We start from the raw sequence: 17,010 nt of genomic DNA, 5'->3' as shown, positions 1-17,010 counted from the left end.
GTTGTATCATTACTGTGTCCATAAGTTCAAGTAATTAGTTATTTTTATATATATATATGGAGTACATGTATATATTGAGAGTTCCACAAATAAATGCTTTGGTTGTTTCCTTGTGTCTGTACGAATACTGCATATCTTATTTTGTGTAGACCACATCGAGCACCGACTGAACGTGGCACGGTGTATCGGAGCGGACTTCACGGTGCTGGTAGCAGAAGGGTGCCACTGTGACAAGAACATAGCTAACACGATCCACTGTCTTCTGCACTGCGAACCACCCATTGCTATTGAGTGCTGGGGCACGGAGATGGGCGCACGTATCGCTATTCTGGTAAGTATAGCACAGCCTGACAACCGTTATGAACTATGTAAATTCTGCATGATCTTCTTTTGGACCGAGGCCAATATTCTCAGGGACTCTCTTCAAGTTGTCAATCGCTATTTGTATGAAATGAAATGGCGTATGGCTTTTAGTGCCGAGATATCCCAGGACGGGCTCGGCTCGCCAGGTGCAGATCTTTTGATTTGACACCCGTAGGCGACCTGCGCGTCGTAATGAGGATGAAATGATGATGAAGACAACACATACACCCAGCCCCCGTGCCAGGAAAATTAACCAATGATGGTTAAAATTCCCGACCCTGCCGGGAATCGAACCCGGGACCCCTGTGACCAAAGGCCAGCACGCTAAACATTTAGGCATGGAGCCGGACGCTATTTGTATAGTACGATACATTACAAATGAAATAAATGTTTCAATTTCCATTCTGTTAGCTGCTACTGGAGGAGAATCATTAAACCATAAACCATGAATCAGTAAATAACAGACATTTATAATGTTTAAATGCCGCACTGTTTGAAAATACAGTAACTAATTATGAACCTGAATCTTGACGGTTTGTGTAGGCTGAGTAGGGTGACCGACTGTTCAAAGAAGGAGTGAGGGACAAGACAGTAAAGAAAGAGGGACATTCCAAAAGTTCGGGGGACAGCTATATTTTTAGCTGTTATTTTAAAACGACAAAAATATTAACATTTACAAAAACATTGTGTTGACAGTTTCCCCATTTTTGACCAAAAGTAGGTCTACTCTTACTGAAGTACGAAAACATAGAAAAATTCATTTCACTCATCTTTATTGTACAACTTCTTTTCCAGTCTGTGGGAAACACTGGACGTCTTCTTGCAAAGTTTAGAAAACGCCTTGTGGAAGTTACTTCGATCAGGAGATAAGTATGGAGTGTTCGTTTCCTACTTTGCAGTATATGCATATACGCGTTTATTTTTTCCTTTTCGCCTTTTCGGGTTTAAATGATTGCTTCCTTGTGACGAAGTAGAGGTAAAGTCATCAGTGTCATCACTATCCGACACCGAATCCATTTTCTTCTTCTTCTTAATCTGTTTACCCTCCAGGGTCGGTTTTTCCCTCGGAATCAGTGAGGGATTCCACCTCTACCGCCTCAAGGGCAGTGTCCTGGAGCTTCAGACTCTGGGTCGGGGAATACAACTGGGGAGGATGACCAGTACCTCACCCAGGCGGCCTCAACTGCTATGCTGAACAGGGGCCTTGCGAGGGGATGGGAAGATTGGAAGAGATATACAAGGAAGAGAGTAGGAAGCGGCCGTGGCCTTATGTTAGGTACCATCCCAGCATTTGCTTGGAGGAGAAGTGGGAAACCACGGAAAACCACTTCCAGGATGGCTGAGGTGAGAATCGAACCCACCTCTACTCAGTTGACCTCCCGAGGCTGAGTGGACCCCGTTCCAGCCTTCGTACCACTTTTCAAATTTCGTGGCAGAGCCGGCAATCGAACCCGTGCCTCCGGGGGTACCAACTAATCACACTAACCGCTACACCACAGGAGCGGACCTTTTGTTTTATTTTAAATTTATTTTCCATTTAATTTATTCAGAGAGGATAATTATCTAGTTGTACTTCCTCTTAACACAATTTTACCACCAGGTAAGACACCTGCTGTGGGATGAGCAAATACCCATGAAAACAAAAATGACATTGTACAAGTCCTATCATACACCAGTTCTTACATACAGTCTCGAAACCACAACACTGACCAATAGAGATAATTCCAAACTTCAGGCAGCTGAAATGAAATTCCTACGCACTATGATCCAGAAAACCAGGAAAGACAAGATTAGGAATAAGAAAATTAGAGAAGAAGTAGGAATAGATGATTCTCTCCTCAATAAGATTCAGATATCAAGACTGAAGAGGTTTAGTCACATGAAGAGGATGCCAGTAAACAGAACTGCAAGGAAGGTATTTGACAGAAAAGTAGAAAGGAAGACGACCCGTGGAAAGGCCACGAAGGAAATGGATAGATTTAGTGAAGAACGATGTACTGCTGAGAGGTCATGATTGGGACAAGTTGGTGGAGGAAGAATGGTACAAGGACAGGATGAGATGGAGGAGGCTCATATACCACACCCGGGGAACTGGAGATGGTTTAGGATGATGATGATGATGATGAGGATAATTATCTAGTTGTACTTCCTCTTAATACAAATATCACCACCCCCACCGTTACTATGGTTACGCCCAATCACGGCCCAGTAACAGTAAAGGCCCATTCACAACGAAAATATTAGCATAGAGCGAGGACTTAATATGTTTGACATTAACTAAACATTGACAGTAAACATTAACGTCAAAACAAGACAGTCGAGTAAAAATTGATGCTTCCACTATGAATGATGATGTAGCATTGCAATTTATGTTTCAAATGTATGTATTGACTTGTATTTGTTTACAGCATTGGTTCTCAAACTGTGATACGCGTACCCCTAGAGGTACGCCTGAGACTCTAGTGGGGTACGCGAGCAGCCTTCAGAGGAAAAAAAAAATTAATAAAAATTGGAATATGGAAATAAATATGAAGAAAATTAAATATGTAGGTATATGTGGAGCCACGCTTTGCTTGAAAGTTTAACCAGGACTACGACACATCAGAAAACAAACAGAATATGCTGTGTTCCTTTATTATTATTGTATTATTCCTGATACAGACAAAGCAAAGTCATCTCCATACAGGCCATGAAGGCCCTTGGACGGCCGTAACCTCGGCACGTGATGTGGTAGAGTGGTTAGCTCTACGCTCGGCCTCCTTAGCCCCCAGGAATTAACTTGGTACTCAGGCTGAGTGAACTTCAGGACCATATGCACCTTCAGAAGTGGAAATCTCGTGTCTTAAATTTTACGTCTTCCAGACAGGGATTTGAACCCACGTCCTTCCGGGCGAACTGAGCACGGCTTTACTGCCTCGGCCAGGCAGCCTCTTGATACAGATACACACTCTTAAATTTCTTGTGGTGTGTTATACAAATATATTGAATTTCACAATCTCGTCTTATTTACGACGTGTATTTAAAAGAATTTCTAGAATAATTTAAAATGCCTTAATAATTAGCCAAGTACTCATATTTATAAACCGATCGTTTAGGGATTGGTTTCGTTGAACTTTAAGCCATGAGTGAGGGGTACAATTCATAATGGTTTGAGAACCTCTGGTTTACAATATCTTACATTTGAAAGGACAGAAATCCATTAAACCAATGAAGGATTTTACAAGAGAATTTGCATAACCTTCTGCGCAACATGTGGGACAGTAGCTCTGAACAATTCGTGTTTCCACGCGGTTTATTTTTTAGCTACTGGCATCCTATCCAGGCAGGTGATATTCGCATCCCAGCGGGTCCTGGAGTGGATCAAGGACATCGAGACCTCCAGCCAAGCCCCAAACGAGTCAGAGTAGCACCGGTGGCTTCAAAAATACATAGGACTATGTGAGGAATGTTTTAGTTGCTTGTTTGTTAATTAGTGGCAATTACGATAATTTGGTATTAATTACTTTCGTCAACGTTCTTGCCATTTTTCTGTTCGATAATTATAGAGCATAATGCATTGTCTTTCTCCAGTGATTTAAAACTAACATAAATATGATTTAAAATCTCCCTGTGCCATATTAATCTCGGTATATCCATGAATCTCGTTTTAATTTAATTGCTGCTTCCACTGAGTAACGGTGTGTATGTTTTTGTATTTGATATTTTAAGCACGAGTTCCGCAGTTACAACTGCTTGGTAAAATATGTTAAAAGAAAGAGAAATTATATAATTTTATATATGATTTTGCACTGAATATATGGCATTTTCAACCCTGTAAGTTGTATAAATTTTCCAACCTCTTAGTCACCCATATCGGCGTGACCTATATTTTGTAATTAGAAACGTAATTTATAATGTCCCTGCTCTTGAAAATAACACTCTATATGCTATACTAACAAAGGCAAAGGAAGGCTGCAGAGATTAACGGAGCAAGTCGCCACAGTGTGTGAAGAGTATGTCATGAAGAACAATGCCAACAAAAAAAATATATATATATGGTGACAAAAAAAAATACTAACATCAGTCAGAACAAATGTTAACCAGATAGGAAGTCTAAACGTTCCAAACTATTTCGTACCTGGGATATATAGTGCATGAAAATGTGGACCCTGACTAAAAAATTAATATCCGTATCGAGCAAGCAAGGTAGGCATTCATAGAACTGAGAAACATCTTGTGAACTTACGTACTTCAGAAGTAAAATGCTGCGATGCCCTGTGTTTTCCATCCTCTCGCCGAAGAGACAACGAGGCGAATGGTGTTACCATCGAGTGCGTCGGATATCATGAATATGACGCCTCGAATGAAACTGAAATTCCGCATGTATGGATGAATAGTGAAGAAAAGAAAAATGAGGTATTTGAGACACATAATAATGAACGAGAAGTACCATCTCCTTGAACTTATTAAATCTAAGGTAGAAGATGTTCTAGAAGAAGGCTGACTTCATTGTTCAAAAATATGCGACAGTAGTAATACATGGCTCTTCGAAGCTGTTCCGATTTTATACCGACAAAGAAGAATATCACCTTCAACATCTACCGAAGACACAAAAAAAAGTAAAAAGCAAAGTCTTCTCCGTACAGGCCATGAAGGGCCTGGGAGGGGCGGAAGGTAAAGGCTTCCACTATCCGTACCCTCGGCACTTGATGGGGTAGAGTGGTTAGCTCTACGCCCGGCCGTCTTTGCCCCCAGGAATTAACCTGGTACTCATTTTTGGTGTAGGCTGAGTGAACCTCAGAGCCATATGCACCTCCGAAAGTGGAAATTTCATTTCTTAAATTTTTACAACTTCCTGACGGGGATTCGAAACCACGTCCTTCCGGGGCGAACCGAGCACGCCTTTACCGCCTCGGCCAGGCAGCCCCTACCAAAGACACAGCAGAGTGAAAAGATTTGTCATAAAGCTGTCCGTTTTTTGTTCGTACCAGGAGCTGGTAGCATAGACCTACTTTGCCTTTCAGCAGAATCTGCAATTTCTCTAATTGTTCCTATTTGTTTGCAGGCTACTCGAGCTGGAGGCTGCGTCGTGTTTGTTGGCATGAGCTCTCCGTGTGTCAGGATCCCTTTAACGGAAGCTTGTTGCAAGGAGATCGACCTACGGGGCATTTCACGTTATGCCAACGAGTGAGTACACAGAAATTAACCTTTAAATAACTTTTGGCCCTTACCTACCCTCTACTCGCGTTTTGTCAGGCCATTTCTGGATTGAGCACTTAGAGCGTACATATTGTGAATAAATTATACAAACATTCAGAGGGAAACTTGTAGTAAATTTGAAAAATGATTCGTGGTGAGAATTAATGCAGTCACGTTCTAGTTCGTGAACCATGTACAACGGCTGAGTGGCCTAGTAAGTGGTTCTGAGGGTCGCGATACCACTTGCTATGGAACAGAAAAGGGCATCTCGGAGTCACACTACCATTGCACAGGCCAGGGACTCCTTGGGAACAATTTGGTAAACGAAATGGAATTCTATGGAGTGCTATTGGTATTAAGGAGAGACGTGCACGAAAATTCATCGATTTTTTAAATTCTCTGCAACTTGGACATTGTTTGAGTTAGAATCATGAAACTTGGCACACACATTCTTCTTAGCTATAAGCATTAATCAGTTAATTTTTTCATGGTTTCTTTTCAAGTTTGAATTTTGCTCATATTGATGTACCTTTTTCTCAGCAACGCCGAGATCCTGGGCTTTGTAATTTTGTTAGTGATTTCTAAGAAATTTAATGCCTGTAGGTCTTTTTAATTGCATGCCTATTTAGATTTTTGGAAATAAATTAACTTTTCTGTTCGAAAATATCACAAAAAGGCATAGCCTATATATTAAAGTTTAAAGTCTATAAAATGATATATTTTGTAATTTCCTTGCAGGAAAATGTGTAAAAGTGTTTAGCCTGCCTGTCTATCAAGTTTCAGATTGATATACTTAGTAGATCAAGAGAAAAAGGTACACTTGTCATGGGAAAAGGAAGTCCAGGAAATGACGATTGAATTTCACAACACGATACCTCGCACTGTATCTCGCAAATCAAAACAAACCTTCCGCGGTGATCGCCATGCTTTACCAACGGGAAATGACGCTTCACAGTCTTCTTCAGTACTCCTAAGCAACGAGCTAGCTCCTAAGTGTGATACCGTCAACTGCCTGACCAAACAGACGTGAAGAGTTCAGCACAGATGGAAAAAGGGAGCGTGCACCTGACACGCATGTGTTCATGAATTTAGTGCACTTTGGTATTGCATTCAATCAAATCCTTTTGGAACCAGATTTCCAACACAATAAGCTAGCAACTTCAGCAACAAAAGAAATCATAGTGTTGAAGGATTTCGTGCACGTGTCCCCTTAATGGGGCTAATGGAAGGAAGAAAGTAGAACTGGCTGAACGAGCAAATGGGGTGCATCTGGATGTGTTAGTAGCTAATGATGTTTGAGTAAGAGGAACTAACGAGGTAGAGATAGATTACAAGATTATATTAAAGGGGAAGGGCAGATTTTGAGGAGAGGTTGTTCATCGGGAAAACCATAGCACACAACATAGTTTCTGTTAGGCATACGAATGTTGATAGATTGTTCAACGATGTTGGTAGATTTAGTGGTTCGATGATTTAGGGGGAGAATTGTTCCAATATATTCACCATATGAAGGAGCATGTGGCTATAAATGCAAAATGAAAGCTAAGGGTTCTTATCAGGGAGTGACTTCAGGAAAGGTATCGGTAGGGATCGGAGTGAGTCACTGCAGGTAGAACAGCAGAGCTCTTAACATTCATTCATCATATTCATTATAGTTTTCCTTTCTCCAAAGGTTTCCTTGACTTTCCTGAATGCCGCATCTACCTTTCCTAGGACCATACAAACTTCAACATTCCTGCACTTCTCCTTCGGCCATTCTTCCTTAGCTGTCCTGCACTTTCTGTCGACTTCATTCTTCATTTATACATATAAAGAATAAAACACAAAGGTCCAATAAACCTGCCTTGAGGAATTCGATTCTTAATGATTACTGGATCAGATAATTCGTCACGTACTCTAGCTCTCCGAGTTCTATTTTCTAGAAATATAGTCTCCCATACAACCACTCTATTGTCTAGTGGAGTAGCCCTCATTTTTATCAATAGTATCCCATGATCCACCCTATCAAATGCTTTAGACAGGTCTTTTGCGATACAGTCCATTTGACCTCCTGAATCCAATATATCTGCCATATCTTGCTGGAATCCTACAAGTTGAGCTTCGGTGGAATAACCTTTCCTAAACACGAAATGCTTTCTATCGAACCAGTTATTAATTCCGCAAACATGTCTAATAAAACCAGAAAGAATGCCTTCCCAAAGCTTACATGCAATGCATGTCAAACTGACTGGCCTGTAATTTTCAGCTTTATGTCTATCACCCTTTCCTTTATACACAGGGGACTACTGTAGCAACTCTTCATTCATTCGTATAACTCTTTCACGCAAACAATAATCATATAAGTACTTCAGATATGTTACTATATCCCAACCCATTGTCTTTAGCATATCTCCAGAAATCTTTTCAATTCCAGCTACTTTTCTGGTTTTTAACTTTGGTATCTTATTGTAAATGTAATTCTTATCATGGGTAAATTTTCATAATTCATTAGTATTAGTCACCTCCTCTGTCTGCACATTATCCTTGTAACCAACAATCTTTACATACTGCTGACTGAATACTTCTGCCTTTTGAAGATCCTCACATACACACTACCCTTGTTCATTAATGATTCCTGGAATGTCTTTCTTGGAGTCTATTTCTGCCTTAAAGTACCTATACATACCCTTCCATTTTTCACTAAAATTTGTATGACTGCCGATTATGCTTGCCATCATGTTATCCTTAGCTGACTTCTTTGCTATATTCAGTTTCCTAGTAAGTTCCTTCAATTTCTCCGTATTTCCACAGCCATTTCTAACTCTATTTCTTTCCAATCTGCACCTCCTTCTTAGTCTCTTTATTTCTCTGTTGTAATAAGGAGGACCTTTACCATTCCTTACCATCTTTAAAGGTGCAAACCTGTTTTCACATTCCTCAACAATTGCTTAAAACGCATCCCAGAGTCTGTTTACATTTTTATTTACCATTTTCCAGAATTAATCAGAAGCGATTAAAATCCCCGACCGGGTCGGGAATCGAGCCCGGGATCCTCTGAACCGAAGGGCAGTACGCTAACCATTCAGCCAACGAGTCGGACTGGTCACTTTCATATTGTCAAAGCCAAAAAATGAGACTGAGACTGGACAGTGAAAACAACAAATTTATTCTAGCCCGTACCAGAAGACATAGCAAAGCAAAGTCATCTCCGTACAGGCCATGTAGACTCTTGGAGGGGTGGAAGATAAAGGCTTCCACTATTCGTAACCTCGGCACTTGATGGGGTAGAGTGGTTAGCTCAGGAATTAACCTGGTACTCAGTTTTGGTGTAGGCTGAGTGAACCTCAGGGCCATGTGCACCACCGGAAGTGGAAATCTCATTTCTTAAATTTTACGACTTCCTGACAGGGATTCGAACCCACGTCCTTCCAGGCGAACCGAGCACGCCTTTACCACCTCGGCCAGGCAGCCCCTTACCAGAAAACATAGTGCACTGTAAACACTACATCTTGCCAGACCGGGAGAGTTGGCCGTGCGGTTAAGTTCGCGTAGCTTTGAGCTTGCATCCGGTAGACAGAGGGTTCGAACCCCACTGTCGGCAGCCCTGAAGATGGTTTTCCGTGGTTTCCCATTTTCACACCAGGCAAATACTGGGCTGTACCTTAATTAGGGCCACGATCGCGTCCTTCCCACTCCTAGGCTTTTTCCTATCCCATCGTCGCCATAACACCTATCTGTGTCGCTGCGACGTAAAGCAAATAGGAAAAAAAATTAAAAAACTTACCAGCAAGAGCATTCCGTACATTTAACTTCCTGAATCTAAACTACAGATCTGTTCAAATTATTCGACTCAGCAGATAAATTCATGCTATTTTGAAATACATTTAAGATACCTCTTCATAAACGGGACTTTTCTTGTCAGATTGTTGGTGAACATGTGCAACATCACTTCCCGCACAGTTTATGAATGCATCAAGCTGTTGGCAGCTCTGTTTTGACCTTCAGCAGTTTTGTTTTGGAGGGAGAGTCATTGCCTGCTCTATAACTGCAAGCAGCACTTGTATTCTTGCTTCCGACAACAGTGAAAAAGTATAGTTATGGCCATTGTTGGTGGATTGTACTGTTGCTAGGGAAGTATAACTATCTCTAACCATTAATTTTAAAGTGATCTCATACAGTTTTATTCAATCAGTTGTTTCATTCCAACTTCTAGTACCGTATAATCGGATTATTTTTTGATAATGGGAAAAGGCAAAGACATTTCCCCACGTAAAATTGCAGTTGTCAATACTCTGCTGAGTGAAGGAAGGTATTCACAGAGGCAAATTGCACGTAAAGTGTGTTTAAGTCTAAAATCAGTGAGTAGAATTAGTGTAGAATTGAGGCAGAATACAACTTATCATCAAAATAGAGCGGGAAAGTGTGGGCGAAAATCAAATCTTTCTCCACGAGGCATTAGAACACTAAAAAATTTGGCTCTTCTCAATAGAAAATGCACTTCTAAGGACTTGAGCATTAAAATGGCAGGTTATGGAGCAGTTGTTCCTCCGGAAAGTGTCCGGAGGATCTTGTGTAGTGAGGGCTTCAAATCGTGCAGACCAAGGAAGGAAGCGTAGATCACCCCATCAATGGCACATTCACGTTTGGAATGGGCAAACGAACTTCAGCACTGGTCTGATGAATGGGAGAAAGTGTGTTTTAGTGACGAGTCGTATTTCAGCATTTCTAAAGAATGTTCAAGATATGTACGTCGTCGACGTGGAGAGGAATACAAGTTGGAGTGCATACAACAGACTGTGAAACACCCAACTGCAACGATGGTGTGGGGTGTGATGTCCATCTATGGGCCTGGACGAATTCAAATTTTGGAGGGGACAATGAAACAGGACAATTGCAAACGGGTTCTTGAGGAACAACTCCTTCCTCAGGCCGAAGAATTGTTTGACGATGGTTCTTTCATATTCATGCATGATAGTGCACCCTGTCAAAAGGCCAAAAGTATCACAATATTTTTAAAGGAGAAGGATATCAGCGTTCTTCCATGGCTGGGCAACAGTCCGGAAATGAATCCAATAGAAAATGTATGGAGCTTCATGAAACACAAGATGATGAAATAGAACATAACCAACAAACATCAGCTGATTGCAGAAATAAACAATCTGTGGTATACAGATGTGGAACTGAAGGATATGTGCGTAAATCTTGAGAAAAGCATGCCAAAACGGCTAAAGAGTGTCATTCAATACAAAGGGTACCACACTAAGTACTAAACTGCTCAGTTGTATTCAGGGATTTAATTGTAATGATGTAGTAGTAATTTTGTAGGTTGATTGAGTTTTACGTATGAAGTTAAGAAGTTGGTGTGATGAATGACAAAAGTGGGATAGATTAACTGGAGATACCTCCAAACAGCAAACAACTTATGCAAGGGACTGATGTTATGCTAAAATACTAGTTTTGTTAATATAAATATGTTTTTCAACACGATTTTGGGAAGAGAATTAAAAAAGTGCTTGATCTGCCTGTTGAGTCTAATAATTTGAACAGATCTGTATATGCTATTATCTTTCTGGAATCCTATAAGTTGAGCCTCGCTGGAATAGCCTTTCCTGAACATTGCCTTCTATTATACCAGTTAGTAATTTCGCGAACATTAATATAATCAGAAAGAATGCTTTCCTAAAGCTTACATGCAACACGTGTCAAACCGGCTGGCCTGTAAGTATTGGCTTTATGCTTATCACCCCTTCCTTTGTATACTGGGACTGCTGTAGCAACTCTCCATTCATGTGGCATAGCTCCTTCATGCAAACAGTAATCAAATAAGTACGGTGCTTGAGATATGGTACTATATCCCATTAAAGGGAAGGATTCAGTTGAATGGTTTCGCCAATGCCGACGACTTTGTCTTAGTAGCAAACTTAGTTTGAAAGCTTGCAATGTGATGGCTTAGAGTTTGAAAAGAAATGCAGCGGGTGTGATATGAACATTAGCGTATCCAGGACTGAAATGATGTCAGATTGTAGTAAATATCAGTTAGGGAATACAAAACTGGAAGTGATAGATTGTATCATCTTGAGCACGGATATTAACATTTACGTTGTTTGCTTGGTGTATAGCTAACTCAATTTCTCTCCTTAGTTTCGCGTGCGCGCTCGCCTACGTGTGCGCTCGCCAGATCAACGTGGCTCAGCTCATCACTCATCGCTTCACGCTAGAGCAAACTCACGTGGCCTTCCAGACGGCCAGAGACGGCTGTGGGAATCCCATCAAGGTCATGATATACTGCAAGAGAAATTGGTGTTGTTGTACTTAACACCGCACGCGCACCAAATTATTTATTATTGTGATGTCCTATTTATAATAAACATAATGTATTGAAAAGTATTCTTTTATTTCTTTAAGTATATTCCACAGTTTCGATTATTCTGTAAAAGAAGTGAGTGCCATCTTCTCACAAGGCATCCTCTTTCGAGGTCAGAAGGGAAGAAATAAGTCCAGCACATCACAGGCTATGTAGACTGTGCAGTATTGAATAAATTATTCGAAGTTCCGTGTCCTGCGCCCTTCATGATTGTAGTGTTACAAAAATGTTGCAAACCTTGGGTTGGGAAGACTTGGAAGTAAGGAGACGAGCTACTTGACTAAGTCATATGCTTCTAATGGAGAACGTGCTAGTGACTACTAGCGCTGAAGGTGGCAAAACTGTGAGGTAGCGTGCAGGCCATGCTGGTTTAACTAACGTACGACTGTGGTATTGATTGACGGCAAGGTGTTATTTTTTTACTGTTTAATGATATGACACATCATTTACATATAGAGGCAATGTGAAAAAGAAAGACAAAACTAGATATTGTTAGTGAACTTTATGAAGCAAGTATCGTGAAATAACACCAGAAATATTCAATTCATACATAATTGACACCTTGAGAATGACTAGTATAGGTAATTTTTAAAGCAGACAATAACGTCTCTTAAGTTACTTGTCCTTGTTTATTAAAACTCTAAATTTATATAATCCGATAATTAATTTTGTACCGATTCCAGATTTCACTCTTCCTGTAAATAAAATAATAAATCCGAATTCTTCCCTGTGAAAAACATTAAGGGGAGTTTTGACTTAATTTTGAAACTTATTCCGTTTCAGTTCTATTTGTACCAAGTATGTTTCACATTTAGGTACAAAGAAATTCATATTTTACCAAATTAGAGATACATGTATTCGTTCAGACGTTTTTTCAGTTTTCTCTTATACAATACTAGGAAGATACCCATGCTCTGCTACGGTTTTGAATTGAAGGTTACCTTTCAATGTTTTAAATTTTGGAGAGTCCACTGTCGGGTAGCCTATAAAATACACTCTCAGTTTGTAATGTACTTCAAATGGTTTTGGAGAAATTATTATTTTTCGATTTAACACTCATTTGAACACCATACACATTTAATGTTTTAGAACGCTATATTATTTAACATTTAGTCCCTAGATGCGAGCAACCTGTGAACTTTTGTTTTAGGAATAGAATGGTTTTAAAATATGGCTTATATAACATCTAGAGCATAGAATACCAAGCTGCATGTGAAATTTTAAGTTCGTAAGTGAAAAAAATTTCGGGAAAAAATAATATTGTGATTTTCCGAGTCAGTCCCCATCTAAACTCCTTAGAGGAAAACATTTTGAAGCCAAGTTCGGTGGCTCAGATGATTAAGGCGCTGTCTTTCTGAGCGCAAGTTGACGGGTTCGATCCTGGCTCAGTCCGGTAGTATTTGAAGATACTCAAATAAGTCAGCCCCGTGTCGGTGGTTTACCAGCACGTAAAAGAACTCCCGCGGGACAAAATTGCGGTACGTCAGTGTCTCCAACAATCATAAAAGTAGTTAGTGGAGCGTAAAACCAATTATTATTAAAATATTTTGAAATGAATCAAATTTGACACCCAAGGCCTAAAAGAATATTTTTCGTATAAAATTACAACTTCGTATGTCAAACGGTTTTGAAGGAATGAATAATTTATTTCCGGAGCTAACCTCACTTAACCCAAAATCAATCAATCAATAAATCAATCAATACTGATCTGCATTTAGGGCAGTCGCCCAGGTGGCAGATTCCCTATCTGTTGCTTTCCTAGCCTTTTCTGAAATGGTTTCAAAGAAATTGGAAATTTATTGAACATCTCCCTTGGTAAATTATTCCAATCCCTAACTCCCCTTCCTATAAATGAATATTTGCCCCAGTTTGTCCTCTTGAATTCCAACTTTATCTTCATATTGTGATCTTTCCTACTTTTATAAACGTCATTCAAACCTATTCGTCTACTAATGTCATTCCACGCCATCTCTCCGCTGACAGCTCGGAACATACCACTTAGTCGAGCAGCTCTTCTTCTTTCTCTCAATTTTTCCCAACCCAAACATTGCAACATTTTTGTAACGCTACACTTTTGTCGGAAATCACCCAGAACAAATCGAGCTGCTTTTCTTTGGATTTTTTCCAGTTCTTGAATCAGGTAATCCTGGTGAGGGTCCCATACACTGGAACCATACTCTACACCCTTTAGGGGTGGAATACTTTAAAATATTTCCCAGCTTACATGTAGGATTTAAAAAGTACATGCCGCCATTTGGATTTTTTCTTCGTACGTTAAACAGTTCCGGAGGAATGAGTGTTTTTGTTTTCGGGTCTTAATCCCCATTCAACACTCGTAGGGATTAACCTTTTCTTCACACCAGGCAAATACTGGGGATGTATACCTTAAGGCCACGGTCGCTTCCTTCCAGAACTTTGCCCTTTCCTATACCATCGTCGTCATAAGACCTCCTGTGTCGGTGCGACGTAAAGCAAATTGTAAAAAAACAAAGGTCAAACCATTTGTTATTTAACGCCTATGATATCATTTGGAATAGCGTGCTCTTTTGTGGTACTATTTGATTCAGTTTTGGGTATAAAATTCAGGGCATTAAATCCATCATAAATGAAAATTTCCATCTATGATGGCTCCTTGCTCGCTATTCACATTAACAACTCGAAGCGCTAGGCTACACCGTAACTCAGGGCAGTCTGCTAGAGCGCTCTGAACCTCGTGACTTGCACGTTCCCTATTGTCAGTGGAAAGAAGGCGTGAAACGATAATAGTAGACGAATAAGGCTTGAGCGGAGCTTTTACATTTAGGAAAAATCATAATATAAAGACAAGTTGGAATTTAAGAGGAGAAATGGGGCAAATAATCATTTATAGGAAGAGGAATTAGGAATTAAAATAATTAAGCAAGGTAAGCGTTCGAAACATTTCCAAGTTCTTTGATATCATTTAAGGAAGGATTGGATAAACAATTGATAAGAAATCTGCCACTTGGGCGATAGCACTAAATGCAGCTGATTGATTGATTGATTGATTGATTGATTGATTGATTGATTGATTGATTGATTGATTGATTGATTGATTGATTGATTGATTGATTGATTGATTGATTGATTGATTGATTGTAGAGGTAGGTTTAGGAAATGGTAAGGATTCGGGTCTAGACAAGATGATATCAAATAATCCGAAAAAGCCGTAGGTTAAATTTAATTTACTGTTACATTTTTTGAATATAAATATATAAATATAACAATAAAATAAAGCGAGATCAAACATTAACAGGAAATATAAATCTGGGGTACCTACGGGAACGAATCGTACCCGTGAAATTTCATTACATTTTTTTTCCTAAATGGAAGGTAATACTTGCCTTTACACAAATTAAGAGTAAAATTACAGGGAAATTATTATATATCTATAAAATAAGAGTGTTGTCTGTACAATGCTCAGAATTTAAAACGAATAGTATTTCTGTATCGGTTATGTCCACAGTAACAAGGAAATGAACTGTTTACTTTTCCGTGATGTGTGTCTGTCTGTCTGTATTACACCCGCCCCTAGCCTAAACGGCTCCGGCGAAAAATCGACAGGGTCATTAACGGGTTAAAACAAATAGGCGCATATCTTAAATTAACTTAGCGGCATACAGGATAGGAGAAGACGGGCATACCTAACTAGAATGAGAACACATTCCTATAAAGTTTAAAATAATTCAATCGGTTTATTGAATCCTGATGAGTATGGAAATGAAACATATATGCAAATGAAGTACATAAACGATTCGACATTTTGTTGTGAATTGTATATTAACCTCTGGTCTTGTCTGAAAGGTCCGAGTACTATCTATCGCGATGCAGTATGCCATGACGTAACGTGAACGGAAACATATATCATAAACACTGAAGCTATCCCATATTACTGGACAAATGAAATCTACACTCATGCGACAAGTCTGAGTGACGCCTACTCTAGAACACACAACTTATTTCCCAACGGAATACCTGAAGATAAATTATACAAACAAAGATCAAACACCCTGGTTTGAACCGAACCCTCACTTGAATACACAATAAGCCATGCCGATGGAATGAAATCATCGCCGACGCTAATTACAATCACTACATGTTACACAAATATCATAAAATAGTCACACATTTTATATACTATACAAGAATCAGGTGAGATACACATCCTTCATCTCACCACTGTGGAATAACGGTGCACACGCCCAGGACTGAGCTGATGACCCAAATGTCCTAGGTAATTTAAACTCAAATAAATAATAATAATAATAATAATAATAATAATAATAGAACTAAATTTTAAGTACCAGCTACCGTGTCACTCATTACCAACATACACTAATCAGCCGTGTTAAATAACTCTGTCCACATGGCTTGCGCTAGCAATATTCAGTCAAACACAGCTTCTCTCGGCCCAAAGTTCCTTCCCTTGAGACGTATCCACACAAAAAGTATATCTGGTTCAAGGCCGACCCTCACCCCTGTGGTGGGCGGTCAGTAACATCGCTTCTTACGGACAAAACAAGCCGTCCCTTTAATGATGTGTACTACTGCAGTGCACACTATAATACTGAGGTCAATTCCTCATTCATAATCCTCTATAATTATGTGTGATTACAACACCTCACACCGTGAGTTCAAACTTCAAAGCGTCCTGGCTTCAAATAAAAGGAACTTCAATTCCACATGTATTCTGTACACGGCCGAACCTGTGACTTCTAATGCCACACCTTCCTCAAAACTACAAGACACCGGTTTATAATATTAATATTCGTATTATTATTATTATTATTATTATTATTATTATTATTATTATTATTATTATTATTATTATTAATGGTTTCAGCTGCCCACTGACTTCCTTACGTGATCTTCCTCACACACACGCAGTAATTCGGCCACAACGCAGTAATTACATCGAAATTAATTCATCCCCTGGTAATTAAATCATATTAAATCATCACACGGTACTTAACTCATAATTAAATCACAATTAAACTATCACACGGTGATTAACTCTTGATTAAATCATAATTAAATTGTCACACGGTGATGAACTCATAATTAAATCATAATTAAATTACCACACGGTAATTAACTCATAATTAAAT

The 17,010-nt window shown here is 39.5% G+C and overlaps 1 protein-coding gene across 1 annotated transcript in view; it reads left to right on the top strand.

Moving 5' to 3' along the window:
* Positions 1-11,870, top strand: part of LOC136863712 (sorbitol dehydrogenase) — an 85,661-nt gene extending 73,791 nt beyond the window's left edge. The window contains exons 6-8 of the mRNA XM_067140073.2: positions 150-331; positions 5,408-5,529; positions 11,662-11,870. Of these exons, the coding sequence (XP_066996174.1) occupies positions 150-331; positions 5,408-5,529; positions 11,662-11,836 (479 nt within the window). The 3' untranslated portion in view covers positions 11,837-11,870. The remainder of the gene's footprint in view (positions 1-149; positions 332-5,407; positions 5,530-11,661) is intronic.
* The last annotated feature ends 5,140 nt before the right edge of the window (positions 11,871-17,010 follow it).

The sequence above is a fragment of the Anabrus simplex genome, chromosome 1 (assembly GCF_040414725.1).
Source record: "Anabrus simplex isolate iqAnaSimp1 chromosome 1, ASM4041472v1, whole genome shotgun sequence".
In the NCBI taxonomy this organism is placed as follows: Eukaryota; Metazoa; Arthropoda; class Insecta; order Orthoptera; family Tettigoniidae; genus Anabrus; species Anabrus simplex.
This window is presented reverse-complemented; position numbering and strand designations above follow the sequence as displayed.